Genomic DNA, 20,045 nt, shown 5'->3' with positions numbered 1-20,045 from the left:
TGGTTTTGATGTCAGTTCCTTATCCTTATGCTTCTGTGTTTTGTTTTCTTCTGCTCTTTCTGTATCTGGATCATGATAATCTGTATAATTTCCCAAAATAGCAGTAGGGTGCATGCCCACTGGGGAAATCTATGATACTCAAGGAGAATGACATTTATTGCTTTAAAATGATTATGTGTTTATTTAAATGTGTAAGAGAAAAGGTTCTATTTCTTATAGTAGTGATATAGAAAGAGTTTAAAGCCAGCCTCAGCAAAAGTGAGGTGCTAAGCAACTCAGTGAGACCCTGTCTCCAAATAAAATACAAAAGGGCTGGGGATGTGGCTTAGTGGCGAGTACCGAGTCCAAGCCCTGGTACACCCTGCATACCCCAAAAGCAATTCTAGAAAAGAAGGCAAGAAAAATGACTAAATATCAGAAGTGCAGGTACTTTGAAGGTGGATACCCCAAAATCCAACTTCCTGGAGGTTGTGAGGTCAAAATTTAAAATTGGATTCGGAGAGATAAACCATGTAATGAGCTTAACATAAAACTTGACACACCAGGTTGTCTTAGGAGTCCCTTCTTGTCCTTACACAAGAGATGTACACTGTAATGGGCTGTGAAATTCCAAACAAGGCTTCTCAAACTTCTCTGTCCACTCAAATTCACTTGGGCATCTTGTTAAAATGCGGATTTTGAATGACTAGGGAGCAGTCCAAAGTGCCAGAGACCACTTTTTGAATAGCAAGGCTCTAAATGACAGAATAAAGATTGACTGAAGTGGGGAGGTGGGAGCAAAAAGAATTGTAACTGCTAATACTGCTCAAGGACAGGAAGGATATAAAATCAGAAAATACAAAATACACAAAATTTTAACACCAGCTTTGAGTTATATGTCAAGGATTGAATGAAGATGATTTCTACATTTCTTTAGAACCTATCATAAAAGAAGCACACCAGCAAGTGAGAGGTCCAAAATACACAGCAATATTAATATTACATATGTTTCAATTTAAATATTAACCAACAAGAAAAAGAATCACAAGGTTCACTAGAAATTATTATAGATGACGCATAATGAAGAGTTCAGGAATTAATTAAATTCAAGGAAGAGACAGACTTCTAGTTCTAAAGTTGAACGTGCTTTTTATAATTCTCCAGAGGGCAAAAGTCCTGGTGCTAGCAGAAAAGTTCAGGAAATGGAAGGCGGCATCGATTCTATTTACCAAAATGTAGCTTCTCCCTTATTTTCAGCCCTATTCTTCCAAGACCTCCCTCTGACCTAGATTTTAAGGCCAATAGTTATTGGCAGCTAAATAGGAAGCAAAATGAGGACATACTTTCATTGCTGCCATTGCTGGATTTTTCTATCCATGGCATGGGTTTAAGGCAAGTAGGAATTTAGAACCTTGGGGGATTTGTAAATTTAATATTCTCAGGTTTCTCAAGCCATCAAGAAAGAAGTCACACATGAAGCTCAGTTTTAGAAAAACGCAGTTTTTACCAATAGTTTGCTTTCAAATGCATGCCCCCTCCCCTACTGGACATGTATTTCTTCTGAAGTGCCAGGGAGACATATATATGTCGCCAGTCACCCAACTCTTGAGTACTAATTAACTATTTTCAGTCCAACTGCCTCACAAAAGAGTGAAGAAATGTGGTCCTCCAAACCAGTTCACTGGCAAATTGCACTGCAGTGCTTACCAGAATCTTCTCTGAGCCATGTTTACTTTAATTATTTGGGTGGAGCACGCAAGCTACTGCAATCAGCTGGCAACCATTTGGATCTCCACAGAGTAAGGACTGATACAGGGCTCCACTTGGGTGTGCCCCGGGCGAGTCCACCCTGGTAACAGTTGCTTCCCTTCTGCTCCAGACCATTCCTATCTTCTAACAAAGCAATGCAAATAGGCGTGGCTGTACTGGTCCTAAATCCAAATCAGCACCAAGGGTGGATGAAGCAGAAAATTCGTTGTTTGTGGCCATGGATGAACATTCAATGCCGACCCCCCTGTTCTGGAACAGATCATCCCAAAGACAAGACACAAGCAAGTTCTACCCCAACCCCCAGCTTCATCAAGGGAGGAAAGGGGGTCTAGTTTTCAAAACCATCTGTTAAGAAGGAAAGTTCCTTCCTTCTGTTGGAACATGCACTCAAACATCTACACCTCCAGCGTGTATGTATTCACTGGCTGCTGCTTCTCACTGGAATGTGAAGCGAGGGCCTGGCATAGGTGCTCAATAAACACTTGACGACTGCTTGGAGCAAATTAACACGCTCTCAGCAGGCCTTCACCGATGCCAGGCTAAGCAGAGGACCAATTCTTTTGAATCTTGGAGGGGGTGAGGGGCGGAGAGATACGTTGGGGAAAAAGGCAGAGGGTTTGGATAGTTTTCCCAAAGGTCTACCACTTTATACCAAACTGAGAATTTCCATAGCTTCTTATTTTATTAGGAAAGGTTTTGGTGAGTTTTCCATAAGGAGTCTGTTTAAGTGGGCAGGGTGACTGAACACATCTGGAAATGACTTGCCCCTCTGTGCAACCAAAGCAGAAGGCTCTCTTTCTACCAGCCCAGAAAAACCATGGAAAGTTAGTTAGGATGGAGCAAGGGAAACTACTGGTTCTAAGTACCTCTCAATCTCTAAAGAGTCCGAAAGAAGACAATATTCACAAACCAAAAAGAAAAAAAGAGGAACACACTTCTTCAAAAGTAATCTTCCCATGGGAACACAAGATAATTATAAAAAGATATTTATTAAAGGATATTTTTTTTAAAAATTGGCTTTTTAAAACACAATTTGCTTTCTGATTTCCTGAATCAAATCCTTTAAATTTGTAAAACAAACAAACAATTTCTTTATATGTGCATATTTCACAAATTAAAAAAAAAAAAATCAAGGCTCAGGGACCTGCTGGAGAGTCTCCCAACCTGGGGACAGTGAGCAGCAACGATCCCTGGCGCAGACCTGGAGGGATACTCCACTCCTTGTTCTCACACATTCTAACAGGGTGAGCCAAAGCCTCAGAGCATAAGCTTAGCAGCAAATAGTATGAGGACTTATATTTTAGTAAGAGAAAAAAATGACATTTTTCACTTTTTCTAAGCTATGGCAAAATACCAAATAAGCAGATTGCTTCTGCTGGGCTCTTCTTTTAAGGGGTGGGGAATAAGTTACCATAAAATATTTTTATTCATAAGTGGGACTTTAAAAAATTGTATAAATGTCCCATGTTGCCTTAACATTTATAACATATACTTGAGTAGTCAAAGACTCTGACCCTCGAGCCAAAGACTGAAATAAAAAGAAAATAGAATAATAAATTAGATTCATACAGTGCATCTATGAAGGTAAAGAAGATGAAACCTGAAGATGTAATTAAGAGTGGAAACCAAAGCTCTTTATTTAACTTTTTAAGACAAAAATAATCACAACTCCTTACTCTTCTAATGTTTCAGTTAACTAAAATTTCTTCTCTGAATTAAGGGAAAAAAAAAACCTTCATTGTAAAGACTGACATTAACTTTTGGTGAAAATATCTAATTAAATTTTGTAGGTGTCAGTTGAAATCCAGAACACGAAGGAGAAAAAGATTATTAGCTGCAAAAATATACTTCTATATATTTTAACTTCATGTATTAATACAAGTTATAGCACTACAAGTTAATAGTTACTTCCAATTTATTTTATTTCCCATTTTTCACTTAAGTGCATTTCCTTTCACTTAATTATTTCATATCAATTTAGCAATGTGGATCTTCATTTTAGCTTGAAATGAGGCTCTTGAGCCATATTTCCATGCTTGATTAAAAGCACTGGAAGTACACCCAAGAGTGAAACCCATCAGTGATGGTTCTGCATCATTTGTCAAATTAGTCATATTCTCCAGCACTGAGAACCTATTCACATTTCAAAGACAGAATTAATGGGGAAATTGTTTCACCTTAATTTTCCTCCAAGAGGACCCTGCACGGCTGGGGGAAAAGGGGTTGATAAATGGCAGCATGGACTAAAATGAGAAGTAAATTTACTTTTCCAATTAATAAAATTATTATTGCTTGGTTATTATCACACTCAGACACTCGGTTATCCAGTTATCATGCTGGAATGTAAATGTCATTTCCTTCAAGACACTCGGACTTAGCTTTTCATTACAGACACTGGTAAATACTTCACTGGCTTAGTAATATCCATGGCAACTGGGTTCCGAGGGCCTCGAACTGACCCCCCGCGCATAAACAGTTTTGGCAGGAACCTCCCTCAGCCAATGCATAAGGATGATCTAATTTTGCAAGCGTGTCATTACCAACCTTCGGATACACAAACCCAGGCCAAGTTTTTCCCCTTGTGAATATTTTCCAAGCCCGAGGAAGAAAAAAAACCAAGACAGAGTGGGAGCATCGCCTTGTTGTTCAATTTTCACTAAAACAGATCCCCTCTAGTCTAAGCCACTCCTGCTCTGAAGTCAGACACCCCTCTGCCCACCACGTCTCCTCTTCATGGCAACAGTACCGCACCTACATAAACACCGGCACTAGTTACTAGTCCCCTGGTGTCTCACAGTATCTGATGGCCTGGCTTGGGAGAGAGGCCAGCTTAGCAGGAGGACGTTGAAGATGACAGTGGACATAATTACCACCCAGCCAGATTCTTCCCAGTGAAATGAGATTCTGTCCTCACTGCCAAGTTCCTTCTCTCTGGCTTCTCAGTCATCTCTCATGTGGATGATTTTTAAGCGACTCATTTTATTCTTGATATGGTTTTCCATACAAAAGGTTTGGGGAGTTTTGTAAATCTAACTGCTGTGACAACCACATTCTCCTGTGGCCTAAGAGTTATGCTGAGCATGTCTTGGAGGGTGTGGGGGACACACCGAGGAAGCAGGGGTCACGTTCATTAAGGGATGCAGCTGCTGCCGGGGTGGGGGGGTGGGGAGGGGTGGTGGGGGGCACACCCCTCATCTGTTACTGCTCTACCTGCCAAATGACTGGCAAGTGGTAACTTCAGGGACTGACACAAGACACACCCCTGTTGGTATGACTCGGAATAGACAAGGAGAGGTATTCAACCCTGGAAAACTTACCACCGAGACAGGGTCCATCGCCTCTTGCTTGACAGGCACTGGGTCAAACATGAGCATTCTTTTAGTTAAACCTTCTAGGGTGCTCTGGTGTTTGGCCTGGAAAATAAAACAAGATGTCCATTTAAATTCCAAGGTCACTTCAGATATAAACTAGTAAAAATAAAATTCCATACTCTATACATCCCCCCCACCCCCGGGCTTGGTCTACCCCTTTCTCTCTATGCTCAGAAAGACTGGAATTTGTTTCCTTTACCTGCGGAAGATGCCCTTTTATGTAATTAAAACCATACTCCATGGTCATAACCAGATGAGGGTTGACCAGAATCGCTAACTCAAATACACAGGCCCTGAGATTTCTGGAACAATATGTACAACCTCTTTTGAGTAGCAAAACTTGCATAAGATCTCGCTGGGTGACTCAACAGAAGTTCACATTACATAGGACTGTTAAACATCTTTTCTTCTGTATGTTCATCACAGAAACATGGGAGAGGGGAGATGAGCCAAAAGAAAACCTAAAACCAACCATCCTTGTTTATCCTATCAAACCTTCATTTTAAGTGGGAGCAAAGAATACATACTATTTTTTTTTTCCAGTAAGCATTATTCTACAACAAATTCAGCAGCATGCCACTGTTCAAACAAATCAATTTAACATCCCCTTTTACCAGGCACTACCATTATTTATACTTGTATCTTCCTGTATGTTCATTAGTTGTTTTTTCTTTATTAGCTTTTAAGATATTTTTTTCTGTAGAAGAATTGTTGGGTTAGAAGCATGTATATTTTACAAAACATTCTGTTGGTCTCAAATGTATTATTATTATTGGTACCAGGGATTGAACCCAGGAGTGCTTAACCACTGAGCCACATCCCCAGTCCTTTTTATTTTGGGACAGGGTCTCACTAAGTTGCTTAGGATCTAAGTTGTGGAGGCTGGCTTTGCAATCCTCCTGCTTCAGCTTCCCTAGCTGCTAGGAATACAGGCCTGCGCCATTGCACATGGCTCAAATGACAAATTATTTTTTAATTACATTGATTTAATTACTAAAGTAGAATTCATCTTTACCATTTACATTTCTTTGAGAAATGCCCCTTCAGCTTGAGCCCTACCCTCTCTTATTGTTTTCTAAACACATTTTACATATGAAGAACATAATCTTATCACTTCTTAGGAAATTACCCTAATGTAAAGGAAACATCTACCCTTATCCTCTGCTGTGCTTCTCTTCGGTTGTTCAACTTTTTAATCACACTGCTTTCTTTTTTGTTCTATACTGGTCCACTTTTAATACTAATCTACATCAGGTCAACTGCTCTTCTCAGGACAAAATATCTAATCTGCACAACGTTCAACTGCCTTTCACAGCCCACAGAATCACTGCCCAGCTACCACTCGGATCCTCAGAAACCTGCTTCAGGTACTTACTATGCAAATTTGCTCAGTGTTTTGATTAGAAGCAAGATCTTTATACCTCACCCTGGCTTAAGGGGCAAAGTGAACAAGCTCTAGATTTGAGTTCTACCTGAAAAAGCTGCAGAAGTCCCATATTCTGGGTTACTTCCTATGTTTCAGTATCACAACCCTTCACCCCACATCTTCTTGACAGCAATTCTGTAGTTTGTTATCTATGGGTCATGCTAGTTCACCTTCACCTACAAAATTATGGAAGTATAATTGAATTATTTGAAGGAAGCCTGTTCTGTGAACTTCATCCATAACACAACATATGACCTTCACTTCCAAAGGACATTTTCCTACATCACAGAATCTGAATACCAGGCTGCTCAAATCCACGGTGCCACTGTCCTCTTATGAGTAAACCCAGCAGGAACAAACCAACAGCCAGTGAAAAATGGACGATTTCATAATGAAGGATGAAAATCCTTTTGTGCCTTGAGATCTATTATTAACCAGTCCCAGCATAGCATGTTCGAATGGTCATGGTACCAAGAACTGTTATCCATGCCCCCCATCAGACTGTAAACACAGGTGAGATCCCTTGCTTAGATGGATCAAGTCAGATGACCTGCTGCCCTGCCGAGGCTCCCACCAACACCCCCTACACCCCAGCTTTTAAAATGAATGCACTTACAGATTCATCTAGCCCATAAAGATGGGATCTCCAGGCAAACCCTTTTAAATAAAAGCATTCACACCCTCAGGTGTGAATGAGAGAAGAGAGTCCTGATCCAAGCAGATTGCAACCTGCCATGGAACAACTCTTCCCAGGTCCGATGCAGACCACACCCTGTAACTACTTCTCAAACTTTTAGGATGATCAAATGAGATAAAAAATAAAACAAAAACCACAAGGGGGGCACAGTGGCCCAGTGAGTGGGGAGGTTAAGGCAGGAGAGTTGCAAGCTAGAAGGCCAGCCTTTGCAATTTAATGAGGCCCTAAGCAACTTGGTGACACCCTGTGTCTAAATAAATAAATAGGGCTGGGGATGGAGCTCAGTGGTAAAGCAACCCTGGGTTCAATCCCTAGTATCAAAACAAAACAAAAACAAAAAGAACAACAAAAAAGCCCAGAACCCAAACCAACAAATAAACAAACAAAAACCCACAAAAAGACAAAAAAACAGAAGTCAGGTGTGGTGGTACACACGTTAATCCAGCTACTCCGGAGGCTGAGGCAGGATTCTGAGTTAGAGGCCCACCTCAGCACATTAGCAAGACCCTGTCTAAATAAATAATTGGGGCAGGGGGTGTAGCTCAGTGATAAAGTGCCTTAGAAATCCCAGCACAGCAAAACAAAAATCAAAAAACAAAGGTTTTGCCTTCTAAATTGTTTCTGCCAACAAGTATGCACACAAGTATATGCACAATTTTTGGAAATACAGGTACATGCTATACACACAAAACTAGATTGGTTGGTTTCAAATTCTGGAGCCATATTTGATATTTTCTAATAACAAATGACTTAAATGATATTACAGTGATAATCACAGGCTACGGAGCAAGAAAACGTGGGAAGCTAAGATAGAAAGGAACCAAGTTTAGGAAGTCAATCAAATACATTTATGTAATCAGGATTTGCTTATTTATTTGCAAAAAAAATTCTACATTTTGAACTAACCACTTTGTCACTGGTCTGGACTTTATGGATTCTGGTCTAGAATTAGAAGAGTGACTGCAGTGTCTTCGAGGTGCCTTCCACAGAACTAAGAAGTAACTTCACTACTGCAAGAATTAGGATCCCTTATTTGGTGACCCTTGTTACCCATGGGCAGCTCAGTGCTCTGGGGGATATGATCAGAATGCTTTAAAAGAATGCTGAATAAACCAAAAATGCTACAGAAAATCTACCACACAACACCAGCAGCAATCTTAAGTAGAACAGTAGGTGGCGCACTAAAACAGGTATTAGAGGCTAGTGCGCGGCAGCCAACTGAGCAGGCCAACCCCAGGGTCTTTAAATCCAGTGGGTTTGAACCTGGCTGAGGATGAGGCATCCTGTGAACTCTGTGAACCTGTGGGTATCACAGATGAGGAGGCCTCAAATACGGCTCTGTTTTTCCTATTTTCCAATCACACGCATTTACATCTCAGTTACATTCAACTTGCTTAGCAGAAATACATTCTAAACCAAGTAACCCCAGAACAACAAAACTGCAATAAAAACCAAAACCAAACCAAAACAACAACAACAACAACAAAACAACAGAAAACCTTTATGTTACTGAGGTGCCTACAAGTAAAAATACAGGATATCACTACTGCCAAAATAATTTCCTACAACTGGAGCAATTATGTTATTTTACTAGGAAGGGCCCATAAAACTGAACTTTTCCTTAAAAAAAAAGAAAGAAAGAAAGAAAGAAACAAACAAAGAAAAAACATTTCCCCTTCAGACTCTCTATACTTCTGACTTTTCAGATGTCAAAAAGGGTCAGATTTCTGTCAAAATGCAAAACTGTGGTTATATATTAAAAACCTGGCAAATCCCTGATGTGGATTCCAGACTATGGAACAAGCAATAGGACTCTGCTTCAGAGCAGAGGGAGCCCTAGAAGGCCCCCTGGACATCGCTTCCAGAGGGAGGAGGCATGAGCTCCGGGCAGGCACAGAAACACAGGGTCCTTAATGGAAGGCTGGTTCTGTGGTTACAAGCTCCTCTGCAGGGAGCTAACTGGTCTGGAGCGTTTTATTATAGAAACAGCCTTATCAACGACAGCCCCCTGCTCAGAAGCCGGGGATGGACCAGCCCCCTGCTCAGAAGCCGGGGATGGACGAGGGAGGGAGAAGGCAGAGTATGAGGGATGCTGCCCGCCCCCCTTTCTGGGGATGGAGCAAGACCTGCCTGACATTCTCCTTCCTCATTCCCTTGTACTATGTCCTATTTCTTTCCTCAGATCCTCAAAGGGTTCCAACTTTACATTCTCCCCATCCAGTCTGACCTAAGGTTCCCCACTAACCTGCTTCCCTCAAAGCAAACCTTCCTAGCTGACTCCCCCAGGTATAGAGATGAGTACCATTAAAGCAACCATTAAACTATCTCTAAGTATCCTCTCCACGCTCCTCAGTGTTTGGAATTTACAGGAGGAAGACTGTGACCATCTCCTACCCTTCACTCCCCAGAGGGGGTTAAAATAATAGGTGTGGGTGAGTTTGTGGGCAGGCGCACCCCGGGGTGTGTGTGTGTGTGTGTGTGTGTGTGTGTGTGTGTGTGTGTGTGTGTCCCTCTTTCTCCCTCTCTCAGCCAGAAGGACTGCCAGGCAGGCAAGTGAAGTCCTTGCAGGTAAAACTTCCTTACCCAGGTAAACTTTTCTCTTTTCACTCTTTTAACCCAACTCTTTGAAAGCTGCTGATGGGTTTAATCATATTTAATGGCAGTTGTGCTGGCCAAAAATACAAGGGTACCGATGACACATGGGGGCAGGCATAAAAGTTGGAAAGTTCATCGAGAACAGCGAAATGCTGGCACCTACCTGGAAAGGCGTCCCGTTTTCATACCACCCAAGGATTTCCACCTACCTCAGTCTTCTATTGTTGGTTTGAAAGGAAAAAAATTCCACGAAATATGTCCCAATCTCTGCCCCTCATAAATTAGTTATTTTGCATTAATGTGTTTTATAAATGGGAGAGAAGTTAATTATTTTGTTTCAGATGAAATAGAATGATCCAGTGAGCAAACAATCCGCCCTCTCTCCTCTCTCAGCGAACAAGCCACCCAATTTTACTTTCCTGCCTCCACCCATCTGCTCCACCCCATGGAGAATTGCCAAGGGAGTCCAACTTGTCCAAACAGGACATGGCTTCAGATAAGATTCTGCCCACACCCTGTACTTCGGAAAGACCAAGTGAAGCAATTGATTTTGCATGTAAATAAGGACAGGTGCAAAGGTAACAAGCAAGCAAAATCCCTACACATTTCCAGGCTGGGGCTCAGCAGAGCAGGGGTGAGTGCGGGGAAACCCAAACCCATACTCCCCTTTAGAGCCACTCCTAAGTTCAAGGGCACCTGGTTAGAAGGCCACACCCTTCTTCAAAGAAATTTTAGCAAACACGAATCAATTTTCCCTACTAGGGTTACACACTTGTTTTCCTTCTTTATGCTCTCTGCCGATTTTGTGCTTCAGTTTTAAGGGCAGGCAACCCAAGATAAACTGAAAAATACCCACAATGTCTAATCCTGCTGTGCACATAGCTCCCAAGCCTCGCCTAAGCCCTCACAGTCCTCCTCTGTGCAGCGTTATATAATCAAATCCAGAAGGGCTGTGTGAGGCCACATGGCCTCTCATCTGCCTCTGCTCGGTGCCCTCCCTATCACTGGAGACCCACCCCACTCCACCCTGCAGGGCCTCCACCCATGCAGCCCCACCCTGAGGGAGTGGGAGGCTGGGAGGGACCGACTGGCTCCAGGCAGCAGCCAGTTCCTGGAAATTCCGGCCTGAACAAGGATGGCTGGAGCCTTCCACAGAACCAGAAAGACCGTCAGGGAGGTGGCAGTTCCCACTGCCCCTGAGAATCCTCCACTACAGTTTATCTCAGACAACCACAGGACCTTTGGATACAAAACCTCTAGCTAACACGGCCCTGTCCCTCCAGAAGTAAACAAAAAAGAAACAGAAAGGCATTTGGGACCACTGCTATTCAACAGGGCCCAAACCCAAATCTTCCTCCTCCTGGCTCCAGCCTCCAAGAGGCTGCCCCTGACCCTTCCATTTGCCTGATTTTGTCATTCACCATGGAAACCTCAGGTCATCTGTGAAGCCTCCCTCACCCCCTTTCTTTCCCTCTCCAGTCCAGCCCTCAAGGCCAGGCCCTAGGGCCTCACACCCCTGTCCTTGAGAATTTTTTACCCCAGCCATGCAGCCCACCCCCTCGTCACCTCCGGTTTCCAGTTCTTTTTAAAATCTCATCCTTCCCAAGCTTACCACACCCTCCTCCAAGGGGACCCCAGGGCTTACAGGGTAGGTACAGGTGCTTGACACCCCCATTCTAACTGGTCACCCCCTGCTCCAAAAAGTGCCCCTCATGCTGGCCCCCCTGCCTCCCCCTCCCTGCCCCAGGTCTTTGTTCATTTTTGGCCCTGATGCTGGGCAACCGGCGAGGAATGCCCCCCTCCCCTTCCGGCTTATCTAAATCCTCCTAATTCTTCAAAGACCGGCTCAAGGCCCTCCCCACCCCGGGCAGCCAGCTGAGGGCTCCCTGGTAGATGCCAGGCCACCTCTTCTTACCTAGATTTGCTTTATTTCCTCAAAGGCATGTACAGTACCACCAGCAGGACTGAGAACACCTGATGGCCAGGCAGGTGCCTCGCCCTGCCTCAGAGACTGCCTCTCTACTCTCCAGGAGACCTGGTCCCTTCAGGATCTGTTTAGGAATGCCACGTTGGTTCATGGGTCAGGCCCAGGGAGCTGACAGGAGAAGCAGCCTGAGCAGGGAGGGGTCCTGCACCACCTTCCTTTGGATGCACTTTAAGTCTCCTTAGGAAAGAATGGGGGTGAGGGAGGGCCTGGCCCCACAGGAAACCTAGTAAACTAGACTTCCTTTAAGAAACTCACTGTCCCTAACCTCAACCTCACCTCTCAGGGTCCTCCAGAGTCCTTACTGGTATCATTCTCAAAGAACCTTTTATAACCCACCCTGTGAGGTCTTCCAAACAAGTCAGTGTCAAGGTCTCTATTCTCTGTTTTAAAATCCAAAATAGAAGACAATGGAAAGTAGGAGGCAGCAATGCCAGGGGAAAGGTGTGCTGGGGGGACAAACACTGAGCTTTTAAAAAAGGACACTTCTATTAACCAAGAAACACAGAGCTAAGTGACACCCCCCCCCCACCTTCTGCTGGTCAGCACCACCTTTGAGACAGGTAATCGCAGGTATTGTTCTTTTTCACACTGACTGTGTCACTTAATGCCCAGGAGAGGTGTACTACTGCCTTCTCATTGGATAAGAACACCGAAACAGAAGTCAGTTAACCTCCCAAGACCACACAGCTGCCAAGCTGGAGAACAGGATTTGAACCCAAGGTCATCATCCGACTTTGAGACTGGTGGCACTCCACTCTATCACCTCTCCAAGCAGAGGGCAACTAGACTATGAACAGTAAGAGTGGGACAGTGATTTCTGCGAACAGACTGGTCCTTGGGGATTAGGGAGCAGGGGGACAGTCTTACAGTAGCCAATAGACATGATTTCAGCCACTACCAAATGGCCCCAGCTGCCACCTCTCTCCTTGAGAGAGCATGCCCAGATGCTTGGACGCAAGATCAAAGACACATTTCGAAGGCCCCAAATTAGGCTATTATTCTTCCTTCGCCAATGCACCTGCAATTGGTCCATAAAACTGCTGAGAAAAATTGGCAGCTTTACCCAAGTAAATACGGAAATCCTCATAATAACTGTACAAAGGTGGAAGGGTCAGGTCCTCATCCCCATTTTAGAAATGAGGAAATGGAGGAACAGAGGTGAAATGACTCGCCCAAATTCGCGGAGCTGGTTGGAGTTGCAGCCAAGTAGAGAAGTGTGCCTGCCTGCAGACTGGGGCTCTTTCTGTTCTGCTTCACAGTCTGTGTGGTGGGACCCAGTTTTAGGTGAAATCGCCTCATCCTGAGGTCACTCCACAGCACGGAGGATGTGGGTGTGCACACTGGTCTGTGTTGAGCAGTGCCATGGGAGGTTCCTACTGGCAATTAAGATTTCAAAATGCCTTTTCAGGTTAGATCACGGCAGACCTACTCCATCCTGTGGCATAACTCAGAATAATGATTGCACGTAATTTGAGATTAGCACTAATGAGTAGGTGCTCAATAAATACTTGGGAGATGAATAAATGAATGGATGTCAAACTATACTTCTCACATGCTAGGATGAAGTGAAGGGCAAGGGCCCTGGAATGATTGCACAGCAGGTGTTTCACACGGAAAACTGGTTAGGGGGGCCAAAGTCAGCCGGAAACACCACCTTCTAAAATTCGAAGTAGATGTGAAAACTTTGGACGCTTGGGAAACAGAGAAAAACTCCCTTGTTTGGAGAACTAAGCAGAATAGGAACTTGATCTTACTAATGAAAATACTTTGGGGTGCAAAGTTTTGGAAGGTACCAATGTACAAAATGCAAGAACAGATAAAGGAGTGGATTTCAGTGATTAGACTCAAAGAACAGTAGAAGCAACAAAGAATGACACGTAGGCCAACTGAGAACAAACCTTCACTGGATTCACAGGTCGCTCTCCAGGGTAGAACGAACTAACCTCAATACCCAATCCATGGCTCCTCTTTAGATTTGGCCAAACTCCACGGATTGGGGCTGAAGACAGCTCAACCACCCCTGGCGGGATTCTCAAACCTTCTGGAGACTGGCAACCACCACTAGTATGTCCCAGACTACGTGAAGCTCTTTATAAAAGGTCTCCTGGAGAAGGGGCACCCCTTTCCTGGAAATCAGGAGAAGAACTAGACCCAGAAGTTCCGCCAAATGAACTGGCTGAAGGGCCACACAGCTTGGTGTTCTGTCTCTAGCCCTCCTTAATTAGCTGGGGAAATGATAATGTATTCAGCCTACCAACACAATGGAATGAGTTTCAAAAATCTCCAGAAACCTGTTATGCTTAAAGAAAGAACTTCACTATAAACACTCTGGCCAAGGGACACAAAACAGATAATTTCTTCAATGTCCCATGAAAGATTGTTATATTTCACAATCAGCACAGGCCAACTGAAGGGTTGACAGACATTTTTTTTGTGTGTGTGTGTGTGTGGGGGGGGTCTTGGGAGAAAACACCTCTAGTTCTGGTTCAGAAACTGTCTACAGCATTGTGTCTTTTATTACTACTAAAGTTCAAGGAAGGAGAGTTTGGGGTTGGGGGAGCAGGGCTACCTCCTTTAGACAATGCCCTCCCTTATCAGGGCAGACTGCTGTCTGGTTTCCTGTCTCAAGCTCCAGTGTGACTGCTTAAGATGAGAAGCAGGGCCTGGGTCTAAGAAAGGGGCAGGCCAGGCTTGAAAATGAGAATTCTAAAGACCATCATAATCCTTTCCCAAGTCACTATAAGAGGCACCTCCACTAGAATAGCACCTATTAGCAAACCAGGTATCAACTGTTCTAAGACTCTAGAGATTACTATTACTATTATATTTAAAATAAAGCTAAACCAAGGACAAATGAAGCAGTTCAGAAAGAAGCTCCACTTCCAGAAGAATGTCATTCCTAGTACTTAAAGGATGAGGTTGCTTGTATTTATTTATTTTTCTTAAATACAACTGGGTGTGAAAATAGAGCAAGAAACACTGTCTGTGAAAGCTGCCACTGTACAGCAAAAATGTGGATTTGGAAAAATTAAGAAAGGCAAGTACTGAAAAGCAGGATAAAGAAACGGAATGGAATTAAATTAGGAATGATGATTTACACTACTGAGATAAAATTAGTATTCAGTTTTTGTTTAAAATAGTAGCTATTAGAATAATTTCCGTCTACTATTTCGAACAGCCTTTAAAAGCTGGCAGAGATTTTCCTGATAGAGACCATTTTCCCTAATCATTCCTATTAATTATCCCCCTCTCCATACCAAAGAGGAAGGAATGACCTGGCTAAAGCCACATCAACATTCTGCCTACCCAAGTCTACTTGGATGGTTAACAACTTTAGAACCCAAAACCAAAAACCTTGCTTCAGTTTGGGATATTTCTGAATTTCGGTTTAAAGGCCTCTTGTTCTCCAAGTCAGCCTAATATTTCAAGTAGTTTTTCCCAAAGGAGAAAGGGGGAAAAAAAAAATCTTACTGGGACACTCTAAATCTCCCATCATTTCTCAAGGAAGGTAAACAGTAGCCAACTACTTGATACCAGTAATTTAAACATCAAAATATTTTATACTTTCCTTTTCTATATGAAAGAGAATGATGGGATGTGATATTTAAAGCCAAAGTTCTATTATCAACAACATCTGAGAGTACCAGGCCTGATCTGCTGCTTTTGCAACTCTTTGAATTGATTCCATTAGAGGACACTATAGATCTGTCCTTTAGATTTCAAAGAAAATCCCAAAGTGAGTTTAAAAAATATGCTTTTTCCTTCCCAACCATTTCTTTAAAATTAAGTTTTTGAAGATCCAAGAGAAAAATAATTTTTAGGGTAGGTTTTAAAAAATTAACCCAGAAATTCATGACTTAAAACGGACAGAATATTTTTAAAAAATGGAATTATAAAAAATTTGTCACTGAAAAACGAACAAGAGGCATTCTTCTTCTGTTTTCAAAAATATAAGATTAAAAATTTCCAAACTATCATTAAATGAATTTCTTATTGCTAGTTTCCCTTTCCCCTTGAGCTTTTTATTCTTAAAATGGTTTGGAAGTCAGATCCAGAATACAGTAAAAGCTTTGTCCTTCAAAAATTGTCCTGGTATTTTAATCTCTCTCTTTAAAAAGCAATAATCCTGGAATTTTTTCAATATATGCTTTGCTTGAATTTTTCCCCCAAAATATTCTCCTTTAAAACATAAGCATGACTTAACTTAGCCCAGGATGCTAGGACTGCTTCAATTCTCCACTCACTCATGAAAGCCTACCTTGGGCTACTGTTCATGTTAACAAAGGTGGGTCACATCTTCCAGATAACACAAGGTCTTCTCTACTGTAAGGTGTTAATCCCGATCCAAAATTGACAGCTTCAGGGCAAAATGCCTATCTTAAAACAAACACCTGGCCCACCTTCACAGAATTATAAACACAAATCAGGACAACCTCCTTTAGATTTCTTTGCCAATATGCACACAAATTTCTTCAAATCACAGTGTGGCAATGAAAAATTTAAAAAGGTAAAAGTATTGATTCACCCATATAAACACAGTGGAGCGAAGGGTGTATGTAAAAAAGGTTAACTGACTTCTCATTATGACATAACACAGGCATCTTGAGCAATCGCAAGTGTGTAGAGACATGATAACTCCCTGGGAGGGGATGCTGAGTTTAGGGGCAGGGACCATGGCCTGGTCTAGGCTACTGATCTACCAGAAAACAGCCTGAAACAGGAAAGAGCACACATATGCCACTTGGAATGTATGACGCAAACCCCAGCCTTGAAACAAAGAACAGGAAACAGCTCTGCTGGCTGTGCTGGAGAGAAAGCACAGAGAAACATTTAGCCGGCCCTCCCTGACCCTATATTCATGAGCAGCTGGAGTTTTTTAAGACAACAACAGGGGGGTGGAGGTGTTTGTTCTATGGGTGTGAATAATAACACCAGCTTTATACTGAGGACCTGCCCTATTTACAAATAGGAGCTGCCACATATAGTAAACATCCTAAGTGCACATGTGATTTTATCATAGTCAAGCTGCAGAGATCTTCCAAATTAACACCAGCCTCCCTCCTGATTTCTTTTGTCTCTTTCTGCTCTATCCCAATAGCTAATCCCTGGCCCTAACCAAATTTGGGGGGGTCGTCGGGGTAATGATGACCTTACAGTTTCATGTCATCAAGAAGAAAATTAAGATACAGCCCTGCTGTTAAGAATTCAGATTACAATTGGGTTACCCCACATAACTGAAATTGGGCCAGTTTTAAGCCTCCTTTAGTCACAGAACTAAATTCCAAGACACAGACTGTGGGCCACTGAGAGTCACCCAAATTTTCACTGTCTTCTTCAAATGCAGTTAACAGACATAGTTGCACAGAGATGCTCATCTGTTCTACATGTTCAAACATCTCCAGAAATTCATGTTTTGAGATGTGATTCTGTCCCTGACATTTCCATTAATCCAAAATTGTAATGCAGCCTGCAGACTAGAGTACCAATTTTTACCAGATACCCTAAAATACCTGTTTTCCTTTAAGGGTTTTTAAGGTAACAAAGTGCATTTATAGTCCCATTCTCATTATTTATCTTCCTGTTGTTAGCCAGGATAGATTAACTCAGGTTTCCACCCTTAACGATTTGAGGATTGGTGTACAGACATAACCACAGGTTAAAAGGGGGTGGGGGATCACTGTACCCATAGCAACAAGATTGGGTTTTAATTTAGAAACTTTGCAGTGAAGAAAACAATAGCTTTCTCCAAAGCTATGCTGTTGTTTTATATCTGACAAGGTTTTGTGGTCTAAGCAGCTACTTTTCTTTGTTATTCTCACAATGCAAGTCTTATAACTTGCATTCTCCCTCATGCAAGGCCAAATGTTGTTTATAGAATATCTTCACTGAACTTAACCAATAGTACCTTAGGCTTTTTTCTCCTAATAGTTCTACAGCAAACCTCACTGACTGTAGAAATTGAGAAATCAGTTTCTCTAGGGAGTTTAAATCAATCAAACATCTTATCCCGGGTTTCTATTAACAGCCCAAGGTTAACTACCATGCATACTTCATGTTTCAAGCCAAGGAAATCACTTGAGGACTCTTTCTTTAAACAATACCACTAACTTGCAAAATTCTGGAAATGTTAATGCTACTAGATTTTTTTTTCTTCTAAAAACAAGACTTCCCTAGGGTGAGGCAGATCATCATCCAGATGGAATTCTCTTATAAACATGTTCCTCAAACTCATACTTAAAACACTCAGAAAAGGGCAGCACAAAACTGCTGTGAAAAACCTATAATGAACAACTGCCTATGCCCCACTTGATTTTGCTTAATAATTCGATACTAAAGGTAAATGAAATCAGAATACCACTTCATACTTTCCCCCATACACAAGACTCCTGTGAAAATATAATCCATGTATTTAAGGTGTCTTGGGTGATATTAATGGGAAGATAAATTTTGAGTTAACAAAAATTCAGTGCAAAATGTTTATTTTTGTAAAATACAAGAATGTGGGTAAATCCCATTTTACATTTAACTCAGTTATTTAAAAAAAATGTCTTAGTACATTCTTCATGTAGTATCACCATATATTGCTGTAAATCTTAAAGCAGTAAAGTGTTTCTGTTATCTGCCAAAGAAATGGATATGACAATTCCAGGTCTTATCTGCTATCTCCAAGATAGCCCTCTGAAATGTTAGGTAGGTCCCAAAGATCCGGGTGCAGGGATCAGTGCCCGGTCCCCTCTCGGCTCGAGTCCCTAACGCTGCAGGCGGTCGCCTAGGGCGCTCTCCGCCTCTAGCCACGCTGCAATCCTTGCTCCAGGCACTGCGGCAGGTTCTCTCCGTGCCCCCAGGAGGACTCCAAACCCGGTTGGCTCTTTTCCCTCGCCCGGAGGAGCCAGACGCTCCAGCAGTTCCCGGGTTCCAGGACCGAGAATGGGATGCTCCTCCAGACCCAACTGCCCCAAGTTTCTTCCCTGAGGGGCCAGAGGCTGCTCCAAGTTTGCTCTGCAGGGCGAGCGGTTGCGCGCCGGGTCCAGGGAAGGGGGGCGGGGGGCGCGGACGGAGGGCGGGGAGGGGAAGGACGCTGGAGCCCGGGTGTGTGCTGGGGGTGGGGGGACAAGAGGGGGAGGAGCAGGAACGCGCGGCCCCGGAGCTACCTTTCTCCATACAACGCAGCCACACGCGGAGAGCACTGGGGTTTCTGGGGCTTTGGAGGGAACCGCGAACGGGCGGGCGGAGGCCGGGGGACCACACAGGTGAGCCCCGGTCCTCGCCCTCCCCGTGGCCGCCGCGGGCGCTGCGGGACTCGCTCCCCCGCACCCAAGATCTGCACGGTGTCTCCCCAATCCCACACTTTTGGCCGCGAACCAGGGGACCCCCTCCCCCTCGCTTCCCTCCGCCCCCACTCCTGGCTGCTCGGAGCAGCAGCACTTTCCCAAGCCCACAGGCAGCCCCCGCTGCACCCCAATCTATTCCCTGCGCCCCCCCCTCCATGAGAAAATAAAACAAAACCAGACAAGGCAAAAACGGGGTGGCAGGAGTCGGGGCAAGGAGCAAAGGTGAGGAAGAGGAGACTTACTTTGCGAGGCGCGGTGCTGAACGCTGCCGGTGAGAAATAAAGGCCCAGATCCCGGCTGCCGTGAGCCCCGCGAGTGCAGTAATGTCAGCGGTCCAGTCCGGGCGGCGTTGGCGGCTGCGGCCGCAGGGGACAGGGACCGGGACGGGCGCGCGTGCGGCGCGGTTCGGCTCGGCTAGGCGGGCGCTCGCGTTGCGCTCCGGCTCGGGCCCCGGCTCCGCGCGGCTCCGCTCCTGGCTCCCCTCTGGCTCCTGGCACCAACTCTGGGCAGTCACATGACGCCGGCGCCGCTCGCTCTGCGAGCCTCCCGGGGCTGGCGGGGTAAGTAGAGGCTGGGACCCGGGGTGGGAGGGTCAGGGAGGGGAGAGGGAGCCGCCGCGGCCGCCCGGGCTGGGCGGGTCCCCACCCACTTGGGTGGAGGCAGCCGCCAGAGGGGTCGGCCGAGTCACTCGCGCAAACACGCACCCCGCCCTGCGCCCTTCCCCCGCCACCCCCGCCTCCCGCGCCGCCTCCGCCCCGCCCCGCCCAGTCACCCGGGGACGGCCTGACAGACACTCATTATTCCCCGGAGCGGGCGCCGCCCCGCCGGCCGAACCTGTCCCGCGAGGCGCTGCGCGGCCGTGGGGCTGGGCGTGCGCGGCGCGGCCCCC

The 20,045-nt window shown here is 44.4% G+C and overlaps 1 protein-coding gene across 3 annotated transcripts in view; it reads right to left on the bottom strand.

The window, feature by feature from the left end:
• The window catches only part of Klf3 (KLF transcription factor 3), a 33,002-nt gene extending 13,036 nt beyond the window's left edge, over positions 1-19,966 (bottom strand). Inside the window, exons 1-3 of one of the 3 annotated variants that reach the window (XM_078021186.1) lie at positions 19,949-19,966; positions 19,399-19,708; positions 5,067-5,162 (exon numbers count right to left, since the gene is read on the bottom strand). In XM_078021186.1, the coding sequence (XP_077877312.1) occupies positions 5,067-5,123 (57 nt within the window). In that variant the 5' untranslated portion in view covers positions 5,124-5,162; positions 19,399-19,708; positions 19,949-19,966. Of the gene's footprint in view, positions 1-5,066; positions 5,163-10,047; positions 10,067-19,398; positions 19,870-19,948 lie in introns of those variants that run through there. The other 2 variants (XM_005319908.5, XM_078021187.1) reach the window with 2 other exon arrangements.
• Between the last annotated feature and the right edge of the window lie 79 nt (positions 19,967-20,045).

Source organism: Ictidomys tridecemlineatus, chromosome 9 (genome assembly GCF_052094955.1).
Source record: "Ictidomys tridecemlineatus isolate mIctTri1 chromosome 9, mIctTri1.hap1, whole genome shotgun sequence".
Classification (NCBI taxonomy): Eukaryota; Metazoa; Chordata; class Mammalia; order Rodentia; family Sciuridae; genus Ictidomys; species Ictidomys tridecemlineatus.
Note: the sequence above shows the minus strand (reverse complement) of the source record. Positions and strands in the feature narration are given on the sequence as shown.